The following is a 16,712-nucleotide window of genomic DNA, read 5'->3' as shown; positions in this document are numbered from 1 at the left end:
AACCCTTCCTTCTTGAGTGGGCTTGGTCTTCCTTGGCTTATGGCTATACCCTCCCATCCTCTGTCTCTGTCATCTTGCATCATTGTCCCTATGAGGCCGGATCTTCACGTGGCCATCTGCCTTCCACCTGGTTCTCCTCCTAGTAGAAGAACACCTGTCATGCTCTGTAATAACCTGTATGGGAAGAGGCTCTGAAAAAGGATGGATATATATGTATGGGTATAACTGGTTTACTTTGCTGACTGGACACCTGAGACTAACATAATATTGTAAGTCACCTATACGCCAATATAATTTTTTTAAAAATAACAGAGTTCCCATCATGGCTCAGTAGTAATGAACCCGACTAGTATCCATGAGGATGCGGGTTCAATCCCTAGCCTCACTCAGTGGGTTAAGGATCCGGCATTGCAGGGAGCTGTGGTGTAGATCACAGATGTAGCTCCGATTCCAAGTTGCTGTGGCTGTGGTGTAGACTGGCAGCTGCAGCTCTGATTTGACCCCTAGCCTGGGAACTTCCATGTGCTGCAGGTGTGGGTCTAAAAAGACAAAAATAAATAAATACGTATTAATATTATTAATAATAATAAACAAATAAGTAATAAATAATAAGACTACCCATGGTATTGGATGGAGCGCCTGCCCCACTGTGGTGTGATCTCACCTCACCTTGACCACCTCTGCAGTTGCCAAAGGGAACCATATGCATGGGTACCTGGTGTTAAGGGCTTCAACACAACTTTTGGGGGTACACCACCCAACCGGCACCACATGCGCTCCTTGGCTTGGCTTGAGAAGCAGCAGCTGCCTTTCCTGTCTTCCTTCCACCTCTTGCATCCGGTTTAATGGTCTATCTTCAAGGCTTCCCAAACCCCAGGGGCCAGCATCCTTGGACTCTGCCCACAGCCTGTCCTGAGCTGGCCTCTCCTCTGGCCCCGCCCACAGCATCCCACTGATGCCCGAGGATGAACAGGAGGGCTCTGTGTCCATCAGTGCCCCCCATCTCGCCTTGCTTCCCTCTAGAGGCTCCAAGGCTTTTCCAAATGCTGACCCCACTCCACAGCCCACATCTGAGCAGATCAAGAAACCATGGCCTACCCTACCCTCCCCTGCCCCTGTGCACACTTAAACCCCCTGGCAAGACTCGGTGGGAGAGCACAGCTTCTGAATAGGTCTCGCTCAAGGTCAAAATCCCAGCTCTTCTATTTATTTGACCTTGGACAAGTAACATCACTTTCTTGAGCCTCGATTCCCTTACAACAAGACAATAACAACATCTGTTGTGCAAAATTTTTAGGATCAAGGGGAATAGTGCCTGCCGCTCTCACCATAAGAGCTCGTTAAAAGTTGTCATTGTCATTTCTGCTTACATGTTATTTCATTGGCTCGAATATAGCGACTATGTTTATACGTAATACAGTTACTGATAAGAGCAGCTATCTATTTATTGGGCATCTATTTTTGTGTCAGGCACTGTGCCTGCTGACTTACAGCTATTATTTTTAACTGTTATAAAAAGCTCTGCAGTGTGGGTATCATTGTTCCCATTTTACAGAAGACAGAAACTAAATTCCTCAGAAAGAGGTTAAATAAAGTACCTATAAGGTCACAGGGCTCCTAAGTGTGTGAGCCAAGATTTGAACCCAGGGAAGTGTAAACTCTGTGCTATACAAAGCTCCTTTAGTCCACGGATGAGTTAGGTCTCCCCAGCCTTTTCTCACGTTCTCACTCTCACCCTCTCTCCTTTCCTCTTCTGGTGGCTGACTTTCCCCTTTTCCCCTGTTTTCACTGTCCACTGCTTCTAAGACAGCAGTTTTCAAAGACATTCAGATGTCAGGAAAGCCTTGTACTTTTGACAGACTGGCAATTTTTTTTTTTTTTTTTTAGCAGAACACTAAGAAATATGTATGTAAACCTTAGAAGCACTTTTGCAAGCAGGAAACGTGGCTGTTTATTTTCTATGTGCAACATAGGGCCATACACATACGTGTAACATATACACAACATGTGTGTATACTCACACTTAGGAACAGAGCATAACCAATTGCTTCCCGTTTCGATGAACTTGCTGCTCAATTATTTATCCCCTCCTCTGCTAGGATCTGCTGATAGGAAGGAGAAGACACGAGAAATTTAAGAAAAAAATTTATGGGAGGAAAAATCAAAGTTCAGAAATTCAACACATTTGTGTATCAGTATGGTGCCTTGGTCCAGTTTGTGGGGAAGGAACTTAAAAATTGCCAGGATACACTGGCCACATTTAGTATCAGCAATGATTCTAATGGTGGGAAGGTTCTCTGATTGCAGGAAGAGGCAGGGAGAGACTCATCCTATAGCGCTCCTTTAACTGTGGACTTTCTTTTTCTCTTTTCTTCTGATTTTTAAGGGCACACCCACAGCATGTGGAAGTTCCCTGGCTAGGCGTCAAATCAGAGCTGCAGATACCAGCCTACGCCACAGCCACAGCAGCTTAGGATCCTGCCTCTGTGACCCACAACGAAGCTCAGGCAATGCTGGATCCTTAAGCCACTCAGTGAGGCAGGGATCAAACCTGTGTCCTCATGAATACTAGTTGGGTTCATTACCATTGAGCCACAACAAGAACTCCCTACCTGTGGGCTTTCTGTGTTAATTGTGTCAACTTTAATCTTGGGCCCTTGATTTCTCTCCCTTCCAAAAAATTAAGCTGCCCGATGACCCGCAGGTATCACAACTGTAGAAATCCTGTTTGAGAAGATGGTCACAGCCTTCCGAACACGGTGACACTGCAGATGTCACGTGATTTCTTTTCACTGTGTGGTGAGTGAGTCAGGACTGGACTGGTGCTCTGGTCCCTACAAAGGAGGAAGCACACTTCATCAGTGCCCAGAACCACGGGTCGGCTCTAGAGCCCAGCACCAGCCAGGCTTTGCTGCAAAAAGCTGGTCAGAGTAAATCACGGTTGTACACCTGCTCCCTCACCTGTGAGCTCCTCCGTGTCGCCAAACCAGATACACTTTGGATTTTGTACGTGAAATCCTTTTTTTTTGTTTTTTTGTTTTGTTTTGTTTTGTTTTTTTTGCTCTGAAGTTTCACAGTCGTCATCAGATGCCTTGTCAGGGACACCCTAAGGTGGTAACTCTGAGCTAGAAGCAGATCAGAGCCCCTCCCCCAGGGCTGCTGCATGATATTGATCTTAAATTTCACCTGTCAGCACATCGCTGAGCAAATAAACACGGGGCTCCGGCCAGCCTCACAATAAGCAAAGCCTCAGCCTGGTCATCATTTGCTTCCCTGGGTGGACACGTTCATTTGCCTTCTGTGTTGTTAGAGCAGCATAAAAGTGGAAAGTGTTATGTGCTGTATAAATGTATTGATTTTCCCTGAGCCGAAAGCAAGCTTTTGGATGTAGCCTTGGAAACAGCTTGGGTTTTGGCTTTGGAGCGTGCATGCAGCTTCCTGGAATCATTAACCAACTTAGATCAGCCCGGGGCAAGCTTGTTGGTGCCGTGGCAGTTTTGATGATGAGAAGCCAGCAGAACTCCTGCAGGCAGAGGCTTGGCAGTTCCCCTCGTGTACTGCGCAGTATCTGTGCTCTCGGGAGCTGCGTGGACCTCATGGCTGCTGGTCTGAAGGTGATGACTTTGGATTCATTGCTGGCTTTCCCACCACCTCCTCGTGTGCTGCCAGGCCGGCTGAGGGCCAGATTCCAGCCTTAAGAGAGTTTTCTCTCCTCGTCCCTGAGCTCAGCTGCAAAGCTTCCTCGTGATCTGGGGCCGTGCTTCTCAGACTGTACCTTGAAGCACCTGGGATCTTGCTAAAACGAAGTTTCCGATTCAGTAGGTCTGGGCTGTGGCTTGAGATTATGCATTTCTAACAAGACCCCAGCTGATCCCAAAACTGATGGTTCAGGGACTGCCGTGGAAGAGCAAGGGCTGAGTGGAAGGTGAAGATCCCCACTGGAAACTCTGGCAACTTAATTTGCACCCTGGCTCCCCTGGATGTTGACAGCCCTGCATCCCAGCAGGGGGCGCACTGAGGGAGCGTCATCTCCCAGCTCTCTATTTCCATGGCTGAGACAGTGCTCTCAGCTCTGACCACCCAGTAGAATCCACAGCGCCTCCAAGACCTCGCCAAGCCGAGGACCCACTCCAGACCCCTTAGGCACAGCTCCCTGGGGGATGCTCACGTGCGGGGTTGAAGGACCACTGACTTCAACCCGTAAGATGCTCTTCAGATGGAGTGTTAATACGGGGGAGGGTGGGTGCCAGGCATGGTAGCAGCTGACTGAGGAAAGCAAGTGCTGTGCTATCTGCGTGCCCGTAGGTGGTAAACCCACTCTTAGGAGAAAGTTTCCAAAAATGTAGAAGGGCTCAAACAAAACACACGTTTGTTTTCACACAGGGGAATCAGTGAGTGTGGGTCAGCCAGTGCCTCCTCTCCTCCCTGTCATTCAGGACCCAGTGGAGACTCTGGTTTTTCCGGGTGCACCCCCCTTGGAGGGGTGGGGGTCGTCTCATTCTAGAGCCAGAAGCTGGGAAGAGCTCCATGGATCAGGCCTGGAGGAGGAGTCATCCCTTGTGCCCACATTCCATTGACTGGAACTTAGAGGAACAAGGGACCCTGGGGAACATGTTCAGCAGTGTCCAGGACGGAGAGGGGACCGGGATGGGGGAACAGCACCAGCCTCCACTCGGTGGGGCAAGTCTGGGTGCACAGACCAGAGGGCCAGCTCCTTCCTGCACGAGGACACCCAGGGGGCTGCTTGAACTTATGGGAGATGAAGGATGGAAACCTGCAATTCAGATCCCTGGGCTCGTGGCTCAGAAGGACTAAAAAAATAACTAGAGGGGAGTTCTCGCTATGGCACAGCAGATTAAGAATCTGACATTGTCTCTGCGGAGGTGAAGATTCAGTCCCCAGCCAGATGCAGTGGGTTATGGGTCCAGTGTTGTTGCAACAGTGGCGTAGGTTGCAGCTGCATCTTGGATTCGATACCTGGCCCTGGAACTTGCGTATGTGCTAAAAAAAAAAAAAAAAAAAGAGGTGATAATGGCTTACATTCTTCCGTCCCCCAAAATAATTTCTCTGAATATTCACGGGGCACACAGACTCTTTTTAAACCTCATCTTCCTCTTTTGCTCATAATGAAATGTATACATGGTTGAAGGTCTGTGACCAGTGATAGAGAATTCTCAACTCTAAGCTCCCAGCAGGGGCCTCAGCTCGTACTGCCTTGGGGGAGGTGGCCTTCGGAGAGCAGCTCGACCACAGGGCCACACCCTGGCTTCCATCCATGCATACCTGTATCTGGTTCTTCCTCCCTCCGGCTCCCCTCCTGCTCCTGTCGGAGGCCAGTCTGTCTACTCCTGTGCCTGGGATCACGTCTTTCACCTTCATAATGACCTTGCGTTCCTCCTCCCATTCCACATCTTCCACCTTGGCCTCTGTGTTGGCCACTCCCTAGAGGACGTGTAAACGAGGTCTAGGCTCCTGTGGGGGTGGCCAGGGTCTTCCTGGCCCTCCTGCTGCCCCCCCGGGCCCCTTCCCTTCAGCAAAGCTTCTCTAATGAGTCATTTCCTGCTCCTCCCTGCACCCTGTTCCTCAGCACAAACTACCCCTTCTCCACTGGCCACTTGGGGCTGTGCTCAGATTGCTTCTCAAGGTCACCATGACTCCCATGAGGCCAAATCCAGGTGAAACTGACAGCGCTAATGGCCTGAACCCAGCCACAGCACAGACTGGGACTTGAACCCATGTGCCGGGACATGAACCCAATCTAAGGCCAGCTTGGGACTGGAACCCATGGTTTTAAATTAGAATCGCTCATCCTGTGTCTGGACTCACTGAGATCCAGGTTCTTCAGGCCTCTGCACAGAAGGAATTCAGCCAGAGACAAAGTGATAGGCAAGAAACAGAGTTATTAAGATAGGATGCTTGTGAGAGACGCAAGCTGGCACGCAGGGAAGCTTCTGACCAAGGATCTCCGGTGGGCTAGTTTTATTATCCAAGGGGCATGGGGGGCTGGAAAAGACAGCCTCTTCCTTTCTGGGAGTAGCAGCTCCTCCTTAGTATCCCTTAAGGTGTGTATTCAGATCAGCAGAAGGGTGGTCCTCAAACTCCTGCCCTGGGTCTGAATCTGAATGCAGACCTCCTCCCACCCCCCCACCCGATGACCTGAGGCAATTCTCGCACCTCCACTAGGCGAGCAAGGCTGCCCTGTGCTGATGGCTTTCCTGAACTTACAGTGGTCCCTCAATCGCTCCTAGGTTTCCTGCCTTATCAAGATCCCCCACTGGGGCTTCTACGACCACCTCTGCTACTCTGTCCCTATCACGGGCTCCCTCTCCTGTCCCCAGCTTTCTCAGCTGGCTGGGAACCACTGCCTCCTCCTCCAGACAGCTCACCTCTTGGCTTCCGTGGCACCTCCCCGTCAGCTTGGCCATGACCTCTTTCAGTCCGGCCGATTTCTCAGCCTTTGAATGGGGACCCCTCCTCTTTTCTCTCTACCCTCCCTCCCTCCGTGAGTTTGCCCCGTGGTCTTAAGTCTCATCTCTAGGCTCATGACTCCTGTGTTCTTTACGGCACTTTCTGCAGCTGGCTGACACTTGCATGATGGTCTCACTGGCCGCTCAGACATGAGCAGGGCAAAGCCACACACTCAGTACCTTTCTCTTCCCACAAAACAAACCAACAAAAACCTGATACGGTGAATGGCACCCCCATCTGCCCAGGCGCTAATGGCAGAAATCTGGGGGGTCATCCTTGATTCTTTCTTTCCTTGGGCCCCTAATCCCATCTCTTAGAAAGTCCCATTGTAGAAACAGGGGGTTCTGAAAGAGGTCCCATCACACTCCTCACTGTGTCACTCACTGCCACTGTCCTTCCAAGCCACCCCCTACCAGCCTCACCACCGCTGCTCCCTGTTCTCACAGCTGCTTATGAAAGTAGGTCTAGGCTACTTCTAAGTCCCTGTCACATAGGACAGAATCTCAGCTCGCTGCACGGGGCTCACAGAGCTGCATGCTCACATCCCTGGCAGCCCCTCCTCCTCCTCCGTGGGCGCCCCTCCCCCATCTTGACACACGTCCCCTCCTGTCTTCATGCGCACAGCTGGCCCTCTTGTGTGTCGTCCCCTCTGCCTGGGATGTACCTCCCAGCACACCCTGGCCTCCCTTTCTAGCCCGGGGCCCTTGCTCTGGTGTCTGGGGCTCCTCGGGGTCTCCCTCGTGGGGTGCACACAGCAGCTGCCCCCCCGGCCCCTCTCCATTGCAGGGGAAGCCAGGTGGCCTGGCCTTTTGGAAGCTTTTGCAGCCCTGGTTCTCTCATCCCCTGCCAGTACCAGCTTACATTTCGGATCTTCTTGGCCATGAAAGAGCGTCTGGCTCCTTTGGGTCCCAGGAGCCTTCCAGCCCCCCTGGGGGCGGGGGCAGGGGATGGACAGGCAGGTCACCATGCCACCTCTGTGTGTGTGAGTGTGTGTTGGTGTCAATGTTTTATTCCGCAGAGAGAGAAGGCTTATCCAGCCACATCAGTGTTCATTTGTTGACTTATTTATCGTCTGTCTTTAGCAAGCCCCACGGGGTGGGATCCATGTAATACCTGGTTTCAGTGGCCGTCCAAGCAATGTGTGCTAAATAAATGCAGAAATGAGGGAAAGAATAGGATCAGGATCCTGGGACAGGAACGTGAGGAGGCGTTTCCTTCAGAAGGTCTGGAAATGCAGCCTGTCTCAGGGAAACCAGTCCCTGGATCTTTGACCAGGCAGGCGACCGAGTGCTGATAATGCCAGGCAGACCGAGGTGGTCGAGGTGTCATTTTGTTTTTCCAGGTAGAAATGCATCTGGGGGAGTTCCTGTCGTGGCTCAGCAGGTTACAAACCCGACTAATATCCATGAGGACATGGGTTTGATACCTGGCCCTGCTTAGTGGGTTAAGCATCCAGCATTGCCACGAGCTGTGGTGTAGGTTGCAGACGAGGCTCCAATCCCACGTTGCTGTGGCTGTGACATAGGCCGGCAGCTGCAGCTCCAACTTGACCCCTAGCCTGGGAACTTCCATATGCCCTAGGTGTGGCCTTAAAAAGCAAAGTAAAAAAAAAAAAAAGGTAGGATAAGCTTCCACCTTACAGAGGAGAAAGTGAAGGCTTAAAGTAGTGAAGGAACTGCCGCTAGGTCACAAAGTGTGTGGGTGACAGAACCTAGCCCAGGACCCGGGGCTCCTCCCTGCTGGTCAGGGCACCCAGGAGGCTGTGGCCTGGGCCTGCACGCAGAGCCACCCGAACAGCCACATATGTGTCATTGGCCAAACCCCAGGAGGGCATCTGAGAATCAGACTAGGGACCCTTGGGGCTCTGGACAGCCCCAAATGACTCCTGTAGCCACAGAGACAGGCTCGGGATAGCTGTTGTTTTCAGTGAAGATTTGGTCCATAGACATCTTCATTTTATTTACTAGATGGTCTGGCACATACATGATAGCGGCCATCCTTAATAGAGCAGCTGAATACTGTCTTAACTAGGCTCCCCCTTTGCGTGTAAAACGAACCTCGCCTTTGTGATGTGCTGCTTCACTCTGCCGTGTGATGGCAGCGCGTGCTCGGAATCTCATCACAGGCTCCGTCTGACCTCCCGGGAAAGGACAGAGGGGGCTGACATTCGCCGGATGGTGAATACGCCAGTGACGAATAGGTCTGATGACGAACGTGTCAGCCCATCTCTGAGTGACGTGTTCTCCGGGCTTGATCTCGGGTTTGAGGGCTGGGCCAGGATGAGCGTGTGGTTCTGAAACTCTTATTCTCCCCCACTGCCCAAGTCTGCCCGCTCCCTCCCATGGTGAACCACGGCGATTTCATCTGCCACCCGCGGCCTTGTGAGCGCTACAACCACGGAACCGTGGTGGAGTTTTACTGCGACCCTGGCTACAGCCTCACCAGTGATTACAAGTACATCACCTGCCAGTACGGGGAGTGGTTTCCTTCCTACCAAGTCTACTGCATCAAGTCAGGTGAGCACGTCCAGGCCGTCCCCAGACTGTCCAGGTCCAGACCACACCCAGTGGCCGGTGGCTGCACCCTGAGCCCTGTCCCTCTTCCCCCACACACAGTGTTAGGAACGAGACCTGGAAACTCATCTTTGAGGATGCACGCAGCTGGTGATTTCAAGCCCTGTTCAACCTGCCTGGGCCCAGGTTAAAATGCTGACCCTCTGAACAGGGTCCCTAAACCCCTAGGACCTGTGAAAGGACCTGGCCTCTGTGCACTCTGCCTTCACCCCGACATGTCCCCTCCACTGACAGGGACACAGGCCCCGAGTGTGACCCAGTGATGCATATCTCTGCCTTTTTCTTCCACTCAACAAATGATATTATTATGGGTAAGACCAGCTGTCTCTGCAAAAAACATAAGCCATTTGCAACCACCCGTGCTTCATACTTAATAACAAATTCCTGGAGTTCCCGCTGTGGCGCAATGGGACTGGAGGCATCTCGGGAGCACTGGGACACATGTTCGGTCCCCGGCCCGGCACAGTGCGTTAAGGATCTGGTGTTGCTTGTTGCCCCGGCTGCAGCTAAGGTTGCAACTATGGCTTGGATCTGATCCCTGGCCCGGGAACTCCGTGTGCCTCTGGGTGGCCAAAAAAGAAAAACGAAAACAAATTACCAGCAAACCAACCTCAGCACTGGTCTCCTCGCACCAGGGGCGTGAGCACACGGAGATCAGGGCGCCAGGGCACGCCCCCTGCGCCCCCGACCCCCAGCTCTGCCCACCTCGGGCACACACTTTTTCCCCTGAAGGCAGCCTGCGGGAAGCACTTGTTAGGCCTCTGGAGGCCTCCCAGTGGGGACCAGCCCGGAGGAGTTGGGAGAGGGGAAGAGGGCAAATCCAGCCAGGGAGCACGCGGGAAGCCACGCCACCAGCGTCCGGGCGTCTCACACGCTGCTTTGTTCTCTCTCCCGGCAGAGCAAACGTGGCCCAGCTCCCATGAGACCCTGCTGACCACGTGGAAGATCGTGGCGTTCACGGCGACCAGCGTGCTGCTGGTGCTGCTGCTCGTCATCCTGGCCAGGATGTTCCAGACGAAGTTCAAGGCCCACTTTCCCCCCAGGTGAGTGCCACAGCCCTGGGTGGCCCTTGGCACCCTGAGCCACCCTGAGCCACGGAGAGTGGACAGCCAGCCTGGATGAGGGCAGAGCTGAGCTTCTAAGGGGGAAAAGGGGAGAAAGCAAAAACACATTCCTGGGGGGTTTGGGGTGGTCCAAGTTCAGAACGCCAAGCTGGAGACAGACTCATTTTCCTCTTTCCACCCCCCCGCCCCATGAGCCCCTGTCTGCCTCCTGCCCTGCTTAGACGGTCTCAAGCAGGCATTGTTGGGGGGAGCACAGTCAGGCCTGCACCCCCCAACCCCCAGGGCACCCCCACTGCGCACGATGTGCAGGCCTATTACCTCCCTTGGAGCTTCCAGGCCACAGGGAGAATAAGAAATACACAGCACGAATTAGGGGCAGAATCCAAGGTGCGTGACCCAACAGGAGTTCAAAACCAGTGTGCAGGGGAGTTTCTGTCATGGCTCAGCAGTTAACTAACCCAACTAGGTTCCCTGAGGATGCGGGTTCGATCCCTGGCCTTGCTCAGTGGGTCAAGGAGCTGACGTTGCCGTGATCTGTGGTGTAGGTCACAGACGCAGCTTGGATCTGGCATTGCTGTGGCTGTGGTGTAGGCTGGTGGCCACAGCTCCAATTGGACCCCTAGCCTGGGAACCTCCATATGCTGCAGGTGCAGCTCTAAAGCAAAAAAAAAAAGAGAGAGAGAGAGAGAGAAACCCAGTGTGCAGAAATGTGGCAAGTCCCAGGCAGGGGGAGAGGCTCTGGATGGGGAGCTAGGTCAGGGCTCAGGAGCTTCTGCCTGCAAGTAGGACTTGAGCATGTGGGGTGAGACCTGCGGGCAGAGGGCGGGGGGTCCCCGTGCTCCTGGGCTGCACAGGTGAGCTTCAGTCAGTGTCTTCATCCTTCCTGTCCTCACCACTGGAGAGGAGTTTGTCAAGGTCCCTCGGAGGTGGCCTGTCCCTCCCAGCGCCCAGGCTGCCTGTGCCCCTTCCCCTCTGGCGGCTTGTCCAGAACAAACCACAGCAGCACCCTTTCTAACCTAGAGCCACTCAGCAAATGGAAGGAGAAGTCATTTAATAAGTACAGGGGTAGGAGTTCCTGTTGTGGTGCAGCAGAAACGAATCCGACTAGGAACCATGAAGTTTTGGGTTCGATCCCTGGCCGTGCTCAGTGGGTTAAGGAGCTGACGTTGCCATGATCTGTGGTGTAGGTTGCAGACCCAGCTCGGATCTGGTGTTGCTGTGGCTTGGTGTAGGCTGGCAGCTGTAGCTCCGATTAGACCCCTAGGCTGGGAACCTCCATACGCCATGGGCGTGGCCCTAAAAAGACAAAAAGACAAACAAACAAAAAAAGTACAGGGGTGGGAGTTCGAGTTTCTGTTGTGGTTCAGCATAACGAACCAAACTAACCGGTATCCATGAGGTTGCAGGTTCGATCCCTGGCCTCGCTCAGTGGGTTGAGGATCTGGCATTGCCGTGAGCTGTGGTATAGGTCGCAGACACAGCTCAGATCCTGCGTTGCTGTGGCTGTGGTGTAGGCTGGCAGCTGCAGCTCTGATTTGACTCCTAGCCTGGAAACTTCCATAGGCTGCAGGTGTGGCCCTAAAAAAAAATTTTTTTCCCTAAAACTCTTTCACATAATTTCATATATTTTTTTAAATGCCTGAGTCTTTCCATCTTGGGTTCCTCTCTGGTTGTGGGAAAGTTGGTCTCTGCAATGCAAATCGATGAGAAGATTCTCAGGGGCAGGTCCAGGAAGGACATTTTTCTCCAGGTCCCTGAGGGCTAGGTGCTGAAGAGATGCTGATGACAGCCCGAGGGGTGTGGGTCGGGGAGGACCCGACAGCTCAGGGAGCCTGGATGCTGGGCATTGTTAGGGAGAAAAGGGAGCACAGAGGCATTGGGCTGCCCACCCAGGGAGCCTGTAAGTGAAAGGGACCGTGAGGAGGGAGGGATACCAGAGTGAGAAAGGAGGCCAGTGTGAGGCCGTGGAGGCAGGGAGGCGAGCAGCTTGGATGGTCCAGGATCTACTAACAAGGGCTGTGAGAGAGCAGAGAAGTCGGAATTGGAGCAAACTCTGCCTTTCCTCAGGGCTCCTGCCTTTGGGGGGGGGGGGGTGCATGGGCCCTGCAAGCTCCCCCCATCTCTGGGTGGCCTTAAGAAGGGTGGATCCAGCACCCCCCCACCACCACCACCAGAATCCCTAAACAAGATGCTCCAAAAAGCCAGTGGGGTGGGGAAGAGAGTGGGATGGACTGGGAGCTTGGGGTTAATAGTTGCAGACTCTTGCCTTTGGAATGGATTAGCAGTGAGATCCTGCTGTGTCCTGGGAACTATCTCTAGTCACTTATGATGGAGCATGAGAATGTGAGAAAAAAGAATATGTACATGTATGTGTGACTGGGTAGAAAAAAAAAATAATGTATTGGGGGGAAAAAGAAAAAAGCCAGTGGACTCAAACTCAAGCATCAGTGGGATGTGGCCTGAGGCTTCCCTCCACCTCGGTTGCCAGTGTCTGGAGTCTCATTCCTCAGGTTTTGGAGTCCATGGCACTGGTGCACTGGGTGCAGGGCTCCCCCCGGCTGCATTGTCTTTCCTTTCTGCTCTTTTCCCTCTGGTCCCATCACTTGGGCACGAGTTCCAAACAGGGGACTAAGGAAGCGAGTTCCACTGGCCACTTACTAGCCCCCCGGACTCCTCCAGGGGCCAGGAGCAGAGTGGTCCTCAGGGCTGTGGCTTTGACATCAGACAAACACCCACACTCAGCCAAGTGGTGTGGCAGGGGCTGGGGACAGGACGCCCAGGGCAAGGCCGGGTGCCACGAGTGTAACCCACACTCCCCAGCAACTCGGGCAAAGCTTAGGTGGCCTCAGGGTCGGGAGGTGACCGTGAGCCCAGAGATCTTGACCAGGTGCTCTGAGTTCCTTTTTGTTCCTGTTCTGGTTGCTTTTCTGTCTTGATGAAAAATGAGTGATTTTTATACTGTAGCAGAAAACAAACAAGAGGCAGAAGCAGCCCAGGGGTCACTGAAACGGGACACTCGGGGTTCATCGTTTGCCAAGCTTTTCCGTTTCCAGCAGTCCTCCCGAGGGACACCACAGGGCCACTTTCAGATAATGGGTGGGAATGGGCCACGTGGTCCCTTGCCCAGGAGATTACAGTCATGAGGCCAAACTGGGGAGAAGGAAGCATGAGGAGACTGCGGGGACCAGAGGCAGCGAGGTAAAGCAGAGGGAGCCCGGAGAGCAGCAGTGAGGAGAAGAAAACCCCTCCTGCCAGCAGCGTGGCCCCAGGGGACACCAGCTGCCAGAGGGGACCTGCCAGGGAGGTTGGATCTGCTGCACCACATCCCAGCAAGGCTCCGCTGCCCTTTGAGGGCCTGAGGACCCAACCTGCAGTGGGGGATGATCATGTGTCCCCTGACAGGTTGGCACCGCTTTCCTTTCCACAGGGGGCCTCCCAGAAGTTCCAGCAGTGACCCTGACTTCGTGGTGGTGGACGGCGTGCCCGTCATGCTCCCGTCCTACGACGAGGCTGTGAGTGGCGGCTTGAGTGCCTTAGGCCCCGGGTACCTGGCCTCCCTGGGCCAGGGCTGCCCCTTACCCGTGGACGACCAGAGCCCCCCAGCGTACCCCGGCTCAGGGGACATGGACACCGGCCCGGGGGAGTCGGAAACCTGTGACAGCGTCTCAGGCTCATCGGAGCTTCTCCAGAGTCTGTACTCACCTCCCACGTGCCAAGGGGGCACCCGCCCCGCTTCCGACAACCCCGACACGGTTCCCAGTACGGCAGGGGAGGTGGCATCTACCAGCCCGGGCATCGACATCGCCGATGGTAAGCGTCTGCCCGGGGGCCTGAGCCGCCCCTGCCCAGCCCCCTCCCTGCCCCCAGGCTCAGAGCCAGATCAGTGCTTCCGCCTCGGCATAAAGGCATCTGGCTCTCTCTGCATGTGGAGGCCACGGGCAAGGCCACTTACGGGAAGGAACGAGCCTCCTCTCACAAGCGATGAGCCCATTAATTGAAATTTCCCGAGGCACAAAAGAGCACCCGGCCACAGGCTGCAGTGGGAGACGCTTGGCTCTCAGGGGGTCCATGGGATCCAGGAGGCTCTTCTCCTTTCTCGCTTAATTAGGCAGGGCTTCTGAGAGGGGTGCTTAGGATCAGAAGAACACACACCTGCTAGAAGGAAGCCCCAGATGCAGGCAGGAGGGCCCAGCCCTGGAGAGGTTCTGGATACGACAGGTGATGTGTACCAGGTGTAAAATGAAAGCTGTATGTGTGCCTATCACAAGGAAAGGCACATGGCAGCTCGTGGAAAAATAGTACAAATGCATCAGGCGAATTAGGGCTCTGTTTCCAGGGAAGGGGGCACCGGCCCCACTTTGCAAAGCAGAGCAGTGATTCCAGCTGATACTGACAGGAAGTAGCAGCAACCACGTGGAAACAGGGCCTCTCCTGGTTCCCCATAGCGTTCCTTTTCTTCATACCATCCTTTTGGTTTGTATGACTGTTAGGGCGCATGGTCGAGGCCTAAGAATTTATTTTTGACGAGCTGGGTGTGAGATGTTCCAGTGGCTTGGTTTATGTGCTTAACTCTTTTCTTCTTCTCACTGATTTCAAGATTTTTTTTTTTTCCTTTTTTGGCCATTCTGGGTCCAGGGAGCAGATTGGAGCCACACTGTGACCTGCATCACAGCTGTGGCCATGCCTGATCCGCCTGTAACCCACTGTGCTCCGCGGGGATCGAACCTGCGGCCGGGTGCTCCAGAGACGCTGCCCATCCGGGTGTGCCACAGCGGGAACGCCTTAAATTTTTTAAAAACATTGATTGATTGATTGTAGATATGTTAATAAAGCTCCAGATCTTGGCAGTGTTTTTTTTTGGTGAATTAACCTAATAACCACCTCTTCTTTTGCAGAGATCCCCCTAATGGAAGACAATCCGTAGCCGGGCAAAGTCCGGATGACGCTGCTGCCCCTTGGGGGGTGGGAACCTTGTACCTGGACTGAGGCGTCGGAAGGACAGAGCGTGGGGGATGGATTTATCAACATGGGGACAGTGACTCACATCATACATCCTGGACTCAACAGTGAGGCTGGCAAACGGCGGGGGCAGGGCTGTTCGATGAAACTGGAGGATCTGCAGGACGAGTGAGGAACAAAAGGATGAGGGGAAAGCCTGCGCGGTCCTGGAGGAAGGTGTTCAGCGCGGCTCGGACTGCGGACCTTGGGACAGATGGTTGGTTCCGCGTGTATCCCACCGAATCCCACATCCCCCGTTGACTTATTTTATGAGTACTACCTGTGTCCTCCGAAAGCATGTCACATTATGTAAATCGCTTCTAAAATCTGCTTCAAGCTGTCTCTGGACTCCAGGTTAGGATGGATCAGCCTCGGCGGGAGGAGCAGCAGAGCGCCCCCTGCGGGCCCCCAGAGGGAAAGGTTCTCGTGTGTCTCTTGGACGGACTTCCTTGGGCTGGACAGCTCCGCGCCAACGCCAAGGCTAACGTGGGATGTGGCGGTTCCAGTGAGAAAAGACAGACTCAGCCAGACTCTGCTTTCTGGAAATTCCTTCAAAAAGAAGAGCTCTTGTCCTCTGGACTGTCCTTTGCTGAGATGTCACATTTGTATTCATGGTCTAGCGCAGGGATCCATGGCATTGGATAAATCTTGTGACCTTACACATGGTCAGAATGTGTTCAAATACATCTCATGGTGGAGAAGTTACCACAGTAATGTTTGTCGGGGCATTTTTAAAAGACCCTACACGACAGTGTTATCTCAATCGTTTAGTCCCTGTCTAGTTACCTCTTAGGGTTGTTGCCCCTGCTTCCAAATCAGCCATATTTAATTTTTCAAAACAGAAATTGTTTCTGAAAACACATTCCTCCTCCTCCAAATAAAATATGAGGTGGGATTTTTTTTTCCTTTTATTTTGTCCTGCCAGGTCCGCAGGCTGACCACCCAGCCTAAAGAAAGATGCTTTCTGCTTGTGCTTCTGGCGCCTCTGGCTGCCTCGCCTCCCTGTCAACCCAGCTTCCCCTCCATGTGCTCTCCCAGTGCCCACTGGGTGTTGTTCCTAAGAAAATGATTGATAAAAAAGAATTCCCTGAGTCCTGAGGTGTCTCTTCAAATACATGTTGATCTGTGGAGTTGATTCCTTTTCTCCTCTGGGTTTTAGACAAATACAGACGAAACTCTGATCCATCAAAATTGCTATGCTGATAGAGCAGTGAGAGCTGGAAGCTTGATCAAATCCCCATTTTTTTTTTTCTCAACACAGACTGATTAAAAATTAAAAAGAAAACAACAGTTTGAAGCGTGACTTTAATAGCAGAGTGGAGTCGGGCGGGCAGTGACAGTGATGCGGGGGGGTGGAGACAGTGCAGGGCCAGAACCAGAGGCTGAAGGAGGGAGGGGACTGGACAGACTGTGCCTCGCCCAGTGCCATGGGCGGGGGTGCCACCATCAGCAGCAGCAGCAGTGTGCTGAGCTTGTGGGTAAAGGTGTTTGGTAATAGTAATGGTTTCGCCGTGAAAGCTGGTTTTCATACATGTCCGTGCTTAAACCCCATCTGGCCAGCTCAAAGACAGACAGCATGGGCGGCTGGGTGGGGGAGTGGGGGGAGCCA

At 53.3% G+C, this 16,712-nt stretch overlaps 1 protein-coding gene across 1 annotated transcript in view; it reads left to right on the top strand.

Annotated features, from left to right (window-relative positions):
- Positions 1–15,808, top strand: part of SUSD4 (sushi domain containing 4) — a 154,350-nt gene extending 138,542 nt beyond the window's left edge. Inside the window, exons 6-9 of the mRNA XM_047755080.1 lie at positions 8,793–8,984; positions 9,940–10,084; positions 13,533–13,915; positions 15,001–15,808. Of these exons, the coding sequence (XP_047611036.1) occupies positions 8,793–8,984; positions 9,940–10,084; positions 13,533–13,915; positions 15,001–15,029 (749 nt within the window). The 3' untranslated portion in view covers positions 15,030–15,808. The remainder of the gene's footprint in view (positions 1–8,792; positions 8,985–9,939; positions 10,085–13,532; positions 13,916–15,000) is intronic.
- Positions 15,809–16,712: the final 904 nt, after the last annotated feature.

This window comes from Phacochoerus africanus, chromosome 12 (genome assembly GCF_016906955.1).
Source record: "Phacochoerus africanus isolate WHEZ1 chromosome 12, ROS_Pafr_v1, whole genome shotgun sequence".
Lineage (NCBI taxonomy): Eukaryota > Metazoa > Chordata > Mammalia > Artiodactyla > Suidae > Phacochoerus > Phacochoerus africanus.
This window is presented reverse-complemented; position numbering and strand designations above follow the sequence as displayed.